Raw genomic sequence first — 12113 nt, forward strand, 5'->3', positions numbered from 1 at the left:
ACAATATTTCTATATTTTAGAAGGCAGTTATCATGTATTGGTAATTTTGATTCTTCACACCGTGCACGTATCCAAGTTTATTTGTTTTCATTTGATTTTATAAAAGATTTAGAGCAAAATAATAAAAACATCTAAGATTCAAATGATTTTTTTGTCTCAAGAGTACGTAGAAATGATTGGAAACTTCCAATCAAAAAAATAATGCATTTGCAGAAAAATCTCTTTGACAGAGGTGGCCTCAGTTGATGAACTTCAAAGAAGATTTGCCTATTATCTGGTCATGCAGCTTTTTGGTGAATCAATTTAAGCACTGAGGAACAGTGCGGAGAAAGCACTTCCGTAAAAAATGTGAAAATTTTGTAGCATCTCACAAGGTATTATATAATAGACGTGCGGCAATAACGTAAATTACTTTTAGTGCATACTAGCACATAGTTTAGGATACAAAACCCAACCTACCAAGACATTGTGAATTTGGCACAAAGATCATGGAGTTTTTTCTTTGAAGAAGATTCAAAAATATATTGGAATTGACAAGAGCTTTATTTACAATGAGCAAAAGGAATACAAGGACACTCTATCATGTCCTTTCCTAGAAACTATCATCGTTGTAACAAAGAGTTTCTAAAATTTTCATTAGAGCAATAGTTTCAGAAACTGTAACACAATGACTAAATATTCTATTGTTGCATGGTAAAATGCAGGACAGATTATGAATCGGAAAAACTAACTTCAGAAGGGTAATGCCACTTTTATGGTGCAACACTATATTGCATTTCTAGGTTACATTTAGCCACATTCTCATTACACTTAGTGGTAGAGCTAGGATTTGACAAGAAGGGAGCAAATTCGGAGACAGAAAAGCAATACATAAATCTATAAGTTCTTTGCACTTAACGATTGTTACGAAGTGAAAGCTCTTTACTTTTGTTACTACAAAGAATGGTTGCAAATGAAAATAATTGCACCAAATATAGTATGGTATTTTTTTAGGCACAAAGGAGAAATAGTACAAAAGTTACACGTATGGTACATTTTGTACGCATGGTTGAAAGGTGAAACTATAACACAAAAGTTTTACGTTTCATAATAGATAGATATTAACAAAATCTATATACCTTATTCAACAGTAACTTCTACTTTCCTATACGTTAAAAACTAGACAAACTTGTGATACATCATACAACATCTGTTGATTAATTCTTCAATCCCCAGGCTTAGATACCTACATAGCAGTTCAAGTATCACACCAAATCCTCAATCTCTCATCGCACATATCTCAACTTCAAGACAAATTTTCTGATAGCTCTTCGTGTATAGCTGCATGTAAAACTCCACGCATTGCTCCTTCTACCACAGCCTCCCCAAAACTACGTTCTTTCTCAGAAATTGTAACTGTCGTCTTCCCAAAATCATACGAGAGTTTCAGTTTCCCAAATTTACCATCAGCGTCATTCCTGTTCGCATAATATTCCAAGTTTTCCTGTGGAAATCCATAGTCAAAAAGTTTTTTCAGTGACAAGTTCACTTCCCCTACATATTTATCAGGCAACAATGACTGAGTTAGACAAATCCATGACAGGTTGTCAGCCTGTGCAATAATAAAAATCTGCTCAAACTAAAAGTAATTTCTGTAGATAGCGGTGAGCAGGGTCGAATCCACAGGGACTGGGAGTAATTATTTCTTTTCAAGTTCACAGTGACAAGGGGGTGTTTTTGTGCAGAAGGTGACAATCAAAGAAATTCAACTAAAATCTAAGAAGCTACTAAAAATTAAATAACAAATTACTAAAATCAAATAGGTGATAATTAAGGATCTAGCCAAGAAATAACTTCAGCAATAGTTCACCTAATTGATCATCGATGCGGAGCCTATTCCAATTATTTACTAATAAATAGGTTATAACTGCCAAACAAGCGATGACAGTCAACCCCTCCTTACTGTGTCGGTGATTAAGGTACGCCCGTTAATCACTGCCCTTATTAGAGAATAATCCTAAGTACGCCCGTAAGATTTAATTTTCCAATTGCCTTCCGTATTAGATGAGCCCTATTCTAACCAAATAACACACTACCAGGGTTATTTTAAATTAGCCCGCGTATTCCCCTGACACAAACCCAATCATGCCAGTTATCACTATTTTGAGACAATTAAACAATTACGGATTTAACGTCCCAATTGATAATAGATTATCAAATTAACTAATTATCCGGATCCAAGACAATCAATTAATTAAATAATCATAAATATTGCAAGCAAGGAATATGCGAATACCAATGAATAAAAGGAAAAGATAAAATTAAATCGATTTCACAAGTTTTAGGCGAACCAAAGCATTCGTTGTTTCTTGACTAGACAAAGGAAATTAGTTCATTCTTGATAAACAAAGCCCACGCAAAATTGAAGAGAGAGCTGCGGCCATGGTCTTCGATTTAGAGAACTCAATTCGCTCCAATCATGAAAGGAAAAGCTAAACTACAAAGAGTGATCAATTCTTTTCACCTGGTCTCTTCATACGAAGGAAGACCAGCCTACTAAAAGATGAAAAGGAAAAGTAAAAAGCTAAGCTCTCAAGTCATCTGCTATATCCTCTTCTAATTGCCACTCAGGCTGTGCGGCGGCTCTAGCCCCCCCAAAAGGGAAAAGAACAACCCTTCTTCGGTTCAGCCGTTGCCAAAAGAAAGGGCAAAAGATTTTTTTCCTTTGCCAACAATGCCTTGGGCTAAGCTCTGTGACTTGAGCTCCTTTCCTGATAAATTGGCACCTATTATCATATTTTCGTTCTACTCCCTAAAATAAATGCAAAATACTAAAAGTGAGTAAAATCTAATAATTAATTCACATCGGGTTAGATAATAGAGGAAATTAATAATAAAATAAATGATAAAATTGCAACCTATCAATCCACAAAAGAATGCTTAAACTCACCTTCTATTTAAGTTCATCTATACGAGTAGTTTTGTTTATTATACTACGACTAGTGGTGATATATTAATAGCGAAAAGGACCTCTGCATAGAAAATATCAGAGGAAATTGGAAATTGAGTTCTAAATGGAGGAGTTTTCCCTCTATACTACTCAGCAAACAAGAAATATCTCTAACTCAATGATTATGATGCCCAAAAAGCTAATCATTTTTGGTCACGTAACGTTGGAATGGAACACAATTCTGTTTAAATTGAAGATGAATTAAAAATATTCTTTTGGAATAATATTGCAGCATTCTTTGTGAGTTGATGTATGTAAAATAAAAAGTTGGTTGCAAAAATTAAAAAAAAAAGAGATTGAAAAATGAGCATGAGCTTAGGTTAAGTTAATTATTTTTTAGAGATAATTTCAGAAACCTCCCTTGAGGTTTCTAACTATTTCACTGGCTACCTTTTAAGTTTCAAAAATGATACTAACCTCTCTCGAGGTTTATTACCTTGCAACACGTAGGTCCAATAAGCTTTAAAAAATGATATTAGGAGAGAGAAAATAACATGATTTCATTGTTACCCTTCATATATTATATTAATATATGTTGGTATTAATTAACTAATAATGTAGTAGATGAGAATCATGTTATCTTTTCTAGTTTAATATCACTTTTTAATTATTGATTGAATCTTGATGTTACGAGATAATTAATCTCGAGGGAGGTTAGTGTAATTTTTGAAACTTGAATGGAGGTCAGTGTAATAGTCAGAAATCTCAAGGGAGGTTTCTTAAATTATCCCTATTTTTTAAATGGCACACCGCATATGAGATTTTTTGACCTAGATATATGTGTGTATATATGTATACAATAGAAACTTCAGAGTTCAGTTCTCAATTACCCCAGACTGGTGCACTTCCAGAAAATGTTTCCCTTGTTAACTTAATTATTGCCATGTGGACTATGAATATGAAGAGCAGAGGATCGAGCTACTACAGGAGTACCTCAAACTGCCTGCACTCCATGCCTGGCGGACACTAAGGATGGATCAAAAGTTCAACTAGGTATTTAGGAGGGCTTGTTCAAGAGGGCTTGGGGAGGGGTAGAACTCAGGATGCAAGTAATGTGAGTTTATGCAATATTTACCATGGAAAAAGCGTAGTATTTATAACCAAGAAAATGTAGATAATGTCAAATTTGATTGAGAAGCATGACACCTGCAATTAAGATAAGAAACTTAAAGATGCATGACTCTGAATGCTTAACATCACATTACGCAAGTGCAACTTGACTTGGATCAACTAAAAAAAATAAGTGCATACTTTCAAGCAATTCATGTGATGAGACATTTGAAGTATTACTAGTGTCAATGACAGACCGTGTGCCTGTGTAAATTTGAAAGGAAAAATTATTAAATTTTTTTAGTAGTTGTTGGAGATTTTTTTTCTTTTTTAAAAATATGAATGAAAAAATGTGTTTTTTTTTTATAGGAAGTTGTTGAGGGTTATTGCTTTATTGGAAGTTCTGTTAGGCTAGAAAAATGGGTGTGTGTTTGTATTTGTGTGTGTTTATTTTAGGGAGATGACGGTACCATTTTGCCCTTTATTTAGAGAGCAAAATAAGAATTATAAAAAGTAATACAAAAAGTTTATACCACCACCTCCTCTCCTCTCTCTCCCTTTATATATAGTACATAGATATGGTATAAATACTATACATAAAAGAAGAGGAGGGAGTGGATGTTAACTATTTATGTCATTTTTTATGGTTCCTAATTTACCCTTCAAATAAATGACAAAATGGTATTACTTTCTCTTTAAAATACACTCAACTCAAAAACAAACACACACCTCTATTTTTCAATCCTAATAAAATTTGACTTAAGGCAAAAACAGCCAACAACTTCCTATTAAAAAAAAAATTACTTTCATTCATATGTCTAAAGAAAGCCTCCAGCAACTACCACATATTTAATAACTTTTAAAATGAACTGTCTGTGCTGTGCTTTCCGGCTAAATTAATGATGAAATCCATTGGATTGATCACTAACACGGCACTTTCATTACTTGAGTGACCAATTTGAAACAAAATAAAGGATACCATTTTAAGTAGTTCATTGGTATGGAATGTTTTTTGCCCAAAAAAATATATAAATTGTTAGCATATTACAGAATAGTTTTGTCCCTCGGGGGTTTGAGTCACACCAAAACAAAAAGAGAAATGAGAGCAAGGAAGAGAGCGAGAAGGCAAAGCAAGGACCGTCCACTGATTCAATGCTAACGAGTTTAATATTTTGAGCTCGAGTTCGAGTTCGATTTCGACTCGAGCTAGCTTGAACTCGACTCAAGTTCAATATTGATCGAGCTCGAGTCGAGCTTGACTCGAGCAGCTCGCGAGTGGTTCGATTCGTTTGCAGCTCTAGGCTTGTCTACACCCACGTGTCCCCAAGCTGCCCAAATATCACGCAATACACCCAGAGTTCTTGAAAATTACGGAGTAACCGGCGAACTCGTATCAATTCAGCATTTGAGAAAGAAGAGCAGAATACAAATGAGTCAAAAGTCATCTGAGAAAAAGAAGCAGAATACAAATGATCCAAAGTTTGAGCAGGAACGAAGCAGAGAACAAGAAAACAACAAAAGCAACTAAAATTTTAAATGGATACAAGCCAACGTCCACTACAAGAAGCTCAACAATGACCGAACGCACCATAGACAATATAGCGCCAGGCAGTCACCAACAATAGCACCCACTAACATGCACCCGATTCAATCAACCCCACTAAGAGCACCTGCTGAATAACCGTAACCAAAGGCCCCTCAAATTGATGAAATGACTGCAATAACCGGACCACTTGTTACTTCATGAAACCTGGCTAAATCTGACTGGATAGCCAAGGACCACTTGCTTGTAATAGTTTATGGAGGTTTTCTGCGGAATATAAATTGCAGAATATCCATTTTCATAGCATCAATCATCAAGTTGGCATTCTTCATTGCTCCTGAACAGTTAAGACTTTAGTCCGTGGCGGCTGCAAGAAAATGGACCCCGAATTGTATGCAGCTGCACAGTCAGGTAATTGGGTTGTAATGAAAAGATTTTCGGACTACTTCTACTCCCAACATACTCCAGTAAAAGACACAGTCCTCCACGTATTAGCCCAGTCTTGTGACTCTGCAAATGTAGTCCAACTTATCCTTGACCGACATGGCCGTTTGCTTATGAAATTGAACAAAAGGGGCGAGACTGCACTTCATTTGGCAGCAAGAAATGGGCATTCAGGCGTCGTTCGAGCACTAATTGACTATGCAAAATCGGGAGCAGGAGGATATTGGTTCCCCCCATGTTTTGACAGATGCAAGTGGATGCTGAGGATGGCTAGTAAGGCTGGAAATACAGCTTTACACGAGGCAGTTAGGAACAACTTCTATGACATCGCCAAATTTTTAGTTCAAGAAGATCCTGAGTTTCGTTATCCCCACAATTATGCTGTGGAGACACCTCTGAATCTGGCAGTTGAGAAGGGACGCCATAATATTATGGTTCTAATTTTGGAGTCTTGCAAGACACCATCTTATCTTGGCCCCGGACACAAAACTGCCTTGCATGCTGCCTCAATTTGCAATTTGCCAGGTGACTTCATGGATAAGCATTTTTATATTAACATTATCTACACAACCAAAAAAAAAAGGGAAAACCTGAGCTCCTGTTCTTCCTTTTTTTTTTTTTTTTTTATTTTCATATTTTGATACAGGTGAATTAATTTTTTTACCTTGTACGAAATTTCGACTTTGATGGCACAAGCGATTAATGCATTAAAAGGGATTAATGGAAAATTAATATGATAAAATACCATTTAATAATGGGTAAATTATTTATTACCCCTCTATAATTTTATATAATGTAGATGATCCCCTAAGGTTTTAAAATAGCCACATAACCCCCTAGTGATTTTATGTAAAGTAAAAAATGAATGGAATGCATAATTAGTTATGGAGTTTATATCAAACGCATTTTCAAAGCGTGTCTAATAAAATTTTAATACCCATGTAACCCCCTTATGATTTATATAAATATTCACTTTATCTCATGTGATTTTTGCATTTATCTATGTAATCTCCTTATACTTTTATACAAGGTGGTTAAACTCTCGTTTAATTTAGCATTTAAGTAAGGTAGTACTGGTATTTCAACTAACGAAATTATGTAAGCTATTTTCCATCAAGTTTTCACTTTACATAAAACTATAGGGGTGAAGTGGACATTTTGAAATATTAGGGGGTTATTTGGCAATAGATGAAATCACAGGGAGGTTATATATAATTTGCCCTTCAATAATGCATTCTGTATTGTTTGTACATATTTATCCATTAACCATAACTCTTGTTTAATTTACACAGTATATGTAAGTTGCTGTAGTGTAATTGATCTTAATAGTCCAGTGAATAACAATATCTTCATATGTTGTGCTAAAATATTAGCTACTTACAGAATCCATGAAGCTGATTTTGGAAAAGCTGCCTAATCTTATAAAGAATGTTGATAAATTCGGGTGGACTGCACTTCATTATGCTGCCAAATTCGATCATCAGGAAATTGCAAGACTATTACTGTCTGCTGATAGGTCTACCGCCTATGTTGCTGCCAAGAACGATGACTCCAAGACTGCTCTACATATTGCGGTAATTCATGGACATGTAGTTTTGGTGCAAGAGATTTTATCCCATTGCCCAGATTGTTGGGTTCAGATTACGGGTAAAAGTCGGAATATCCTTCATCTAGCTGTAAAGCATGAAAAAAGAGAAGTCTTGGAGTTTGTTTTGCAAAGTTCCTGGGCTTCTGAGCTCATTAACGAAAAGGATAATGAAGGAAACACCCCTCTCCACCTGTATGTTGCTACCGAAAACTTAGATGGGAATTGCCTTGTGAATCATCCTTTTGTGGATGTCAATTCTTTTGACAGTTCCAACTCCACGCCTCTAGACAGGATAGTACGGGATGATCAACTTTCAGACAGAAAGGTATAAGATGTGTTTTTTCCCCTCCTCCGCTTTGCGTGATCACAGTGATTATTCTTGAACTGTTGTTTTTCCCTTTCCTCACATTATATCTGCTTTAAATGTAAGCTTTCTACTTTGATTTACAACCAGTATTATCTAACCAACCTTGTTCAAGGTGAACATTAAGTAGTCTGTCTAAAAATAAAAATATAAAAAAAAAAAAAACATGACACTTCTAATTGGAAGGATCAATAATAGTTTTGCATGTTATCTAATATCCTTGTCTATCACATGTGCAAGTAGAGTTGGAAGAGTACACCAAGACTCGCTTCATGTTTTAGCTGTTACAATTTTGTTTCTCATATCGTTTTTGACAGATTTTAATCAAGGATGAGTTGGAGCAAGCAGCTGGCACTCGAGGGTACCGAAATGTTGCTACCGTAAAGAAGATCTCACGAGCATCTGGTCCTGATGAAGTAAAAAGAGTCGAAAACTTGTCTAAGAATTATTCGATTGTGGCTACACTGATCGCAACAGTCACTTTTGCAGCTGGTTTTACAGTTCCAGGTGGATACAACAGTGACGGTCCAGACAAAGGCATGGCAGTTCTAGGCAAGCAAGCAGATTTTATTACATTTGTTATTTCAGATTTCTTGGCAATGATTGCCGCCATGGGTGCAGTGGTTGGACATATCAGGCTCGTGCAGACAAAAAATTACCGGCTTAAGTTGGCTATTGTCCGGGTAACTGAGCGACAAATTTCTTGGGCTGTGTTTTTCATGATGATGGCATTTCCCAGTGGCTTGGACGCAGTGCTACCAAATTTGCCTGTCATGATCCTTCTGTGTGTCTCCATTGCTTGGTTTTTCCATGACGTATACATAAATCTAGCCATTGCTTGGCTAAACCTCGAGGACAGGGAATGCACCTATACAACTAGATTTAAGCATAGCGAAGCTGATGATGTCAACATTCGCGCTCTAGGTCTATATAAACGGTGGTATCAGGATTTGACCGAAGCCGAGGACTAGTTGTGTTATAATTCAATGGTAACTTAATAAAAAAATTTGATTCTTTCTTACTATCTGAACTTTTGGCAGCTCCCTCCCACTTTCGTCCAACAAATTGGGTTTTTTGTTATTCTTTGGATTGGACTTGAAAATGTACAATGTAACGCTTTCTTTCTTTTTTTGTGTATATATATAAATAGACTGCATTTTAGTATGGACTCGTTTCATTTTGCGTGCATTATAGTGTTCGATTGCAAAAAATAATAAAAAGTCAAGGTTGTGAGGCGCAGAAATTTAGTAGGTAAGGTCCCCTTCTCATAAATTTTTTTTTTCTTTGAAGCACCTTCTCGTAAAGTTTTGACTTACCCAAAAAGAAAGAAAAAAAGTGCACCCCCAGCTATATGTTTGAAAATTTATGGAGCTCCTAGTTTCCCCGTGTTTTTTGTAATTTGCATCAGAATGGCAGGTTAAATTTAATCCTTTCGACTTGGTATCTAAACAATTGGCTAAAGGAACTGCTGCAAAATTTAGATTACATCCAGATTAACAAAAGAAAGAAGAAAAATAAAAGCGGGGAGCTTTTATATTTTTGTAGCGGAACCTCAAAAAAAATTGTGTTTGCAACCGGGGGGGCAAAAAAAAAAAAAAAAAGGCATCAGGGTATTGGAGGAGTTGGTTTTTCAAAAAAATCAATAAATTAGTTGATGAGCGCTGCAATACAACAACGAAGGGAAGTATTCAAGGATACGAGGTTTCACAAGTTGAGTTGTTATTCAATTCAAACTAATTGTGAAATTCTCACATCTGGTGTAAACTAGCATAAATTTGATGTAAAACTTGAATATGTAATTTAGGCAACAACATTTGTACAAAAATCTTGATTACACCCAAATTATAGTATTAATTTACACTCAATTAATAGGAACTGTGAATTTAGACTACGTTTTTTGTATTTATTTGCATATATCGCAAATCTATAGTTTCCAAGATGACATAGGCATTTCAATATTGTTAATAATAATTAATGATATACCAGCATTTCTTTACGTCATCCTTACATATATATATATATATATATATATATATTTTTTTTACAAACAAGGAACCAATGGAGTAGTTTTTTTTTTATAATTACATTTTTTTTATTTTGAGTTCCATCATATAAAAGATAAAAATTTGGATACGCCACCAAATTGTTGACTAAGTTAATATATGAGTATCTTAAAAAAGCTGTCTTAACATCAAGTTGCTCCAAGTCCAAATTATACATGGCAACTAAAGCAAGTAAAACACGAATAGAGCTATGCTTAATAACAGGTGAAAATACTTCATTAAAATCAACACTTTGTACCTCACTATAACCCTTTGCAACCAAACGTGCTTTATACCTTGCATCTTCAACTCCTGGAATACCTTCTTTCTTCTTGAAAACCCATTTACATCCAACAATTTTCTTACCTGGAGGCGGCTTCACAAGAACCCAAGTTCCATTTCGATGGAGAGACTCAATTTCTTCATTCATCGCAACCAACCACTTAGTAGAATCATCACAAGAAATCGCATCTGAATAAGTAGTAGACTCATCAGCTACATCAGTTTTTTCTGCGATAGACAAAGCATATGCAACCAAATTTGCATATCTTTGTGGTGGTCGAATATCCCTCCTTGGTCTATCTCTGGCAATGAAATATTCTTCCTCTTCTGAATTATTTTCATCAGTAGATTCAGATGCATCTACTGGCACTTGTTGAATAGAAGGACCAAGAACTACCAATCTCAAGCTCCACCTGCTTCTGCATACTATCATCTGTTTGACAAGAACTAGAAGACTCCTTTTTTGGAAGATAACATAGAGAATTCATCAAAAGTAACGTCTCTACTGATTATAAATTTTGGAGATTTAGGATCAGAACACCATAATCTGTATCCTTTCACCCCAGAAGTATACCCAAGGAAAATACACGTTTTAGCACGAGGTTCCAATTTTTCATCATTTACATGCATGTATGTTGGACACCCAAAAATTTTAAAATCAGAATAATCAGCAGGAGTACCTGACCAAACTTCCTCAGGAGTTTTGAAATTAAGAGCAGCAGAAGGAGCACGGTTGACAATATAACAGGCCATAGAAATTGCTTCAACCCAAAAATCCTTGGCCAACCCTGCGTTAGAGATCATGCACCTCGCTCTCTCCAAAAGTGTTCTGTTCATACGTTCGGCCACACCATTTTGCTGAGGCGTCATCCTGACAGTGTGATGCCGAACAATTCTTTCATTCTTGCAAAATTCATCAAATTCTTTTTCACAAAATTCCATACCATTATCTGTTCTAAGCCGCTTGACCTGTTTACCTGTTTGTTTCTCAATCAAAACTTTCCATTGCTTGAAAGTGAGGTAAACATTATTCTTATGTTTAAGAAAATAAACCCAAACTTTCCTTGAATAATCATCAATGAAAGTCAACATATACCTGGCACCACCCTTAGACGGAACACGAGATGGACCCCATAAATCTGAATGAATATAATCAAGAGTACCTTTCGTCTTATGGATTGCTTGAGAACTGAAGCTAACTCTTTTTTGCTTCCCAAAGATACAATGTTCACAGAATTCCAGTGACCCAGTACTCTGACCGCAAAGAAGTCCCCTTTTGCTTAGTATGCCCAGGCCTTTCTCGCTCATATGTCCCAAACGCATATGCCACAATTTAGTGATGTCAGAATCAGACAAAGATGATGATGACGAAACTGCAACCGAGCCTGTAACAGGAGATCCCTGCAAAACATATAAACTACCAATCCTGCAAGCTTTCATTACAACGAGAGCACCTTTAGAAACCTTCATAATGCCATTTTCACCTGAGTATTTGCACCCAAGAGCCTCTAGAGTGCCCAAAGAGATGAGATTCTTTTTCAAATCAGGAACATGTCTAACATTAGTGAGCGTCCTCACAATACCATCATGCATTTTAATTCGAATTGTACCCTTACCAACAACATTACAAGCGGCATTATTACCCATCAAAACAATTCCACCATTGTAAGATTCATAAGTGGAAAATAAATCCCTATTGGGACACATGTGATAAGAGCACCCCGAATCTAAAATCCATTCATTTTTAGACCTTGTCCTGTCATCAGTCACAAAGAAAATACTTCCTTCATTCTCATCAGCTGCAACACCAG

General features: G+C 35.8%; 1 protein-coding gene across 1 annotated transcript; it reads left to right on the forward strand.

The window, feature by feature from the left end:
- Positions 1–5725: 5725 nt before the first annotated feature.
- Positions 5726–9142, forward strand: LOC113753917 (ankyrin repeat-containing protein At5g02620-like). Its single transcript, XM_027298194.1, has 3 exons — positions 5726–6551; positions 7410–7939; positions 8296–9142. Exons 1-3 carry the CDS (start codon positions 5960–5962, stop codon positions 8947–8949), a joined length of 1776 nt encoding a protein of 591 aa, XP_027153995.1. The 5' UTR covers positions 5726–5959; the 3' UTR covers positions 8950–9142.
- Positions 9143–12113: the final 2971 nt, after the last annotated feature.

The sequence above is a fragment of the Coffea eugenioides genome, chromosome 11 (genome assembly GCF_003713205.1).
Source record: "Coffea eugenioides isolate CCC68of chromosome 11, Ceug_1.0, whole genome shotgun sequence".
Lineage (NCBI taxonomy): Eukaryota > Viridiplantae > Streptophyta > Magnoliopsida > Gentianales > Rubiaceae > Coffea > Coffea eugenioides.

Coding starts and splice junctions, on each gene's coding strand:
- LOC113753917 (XM_027298194.1), top strand. CDS start 5,960: ATGGACCCCGAATTGTATGCAGCTGCACAGTCAGGTAATTGGGTTGTA. Junction 6,552..7,409: donor CTCAATTTGCAATTTGCCAG/GTGACTTCATGG, acceptor AGCTACTTACAG/AATCCATGAAGCTGATTTTG. Junction 7,940..8,295: donor ATCAACTTTCAGACAGAAAG/GTATAAGATGTG, acceptor CGTTTTTGACAG/ATTTTAATCAAGGATGAGTT.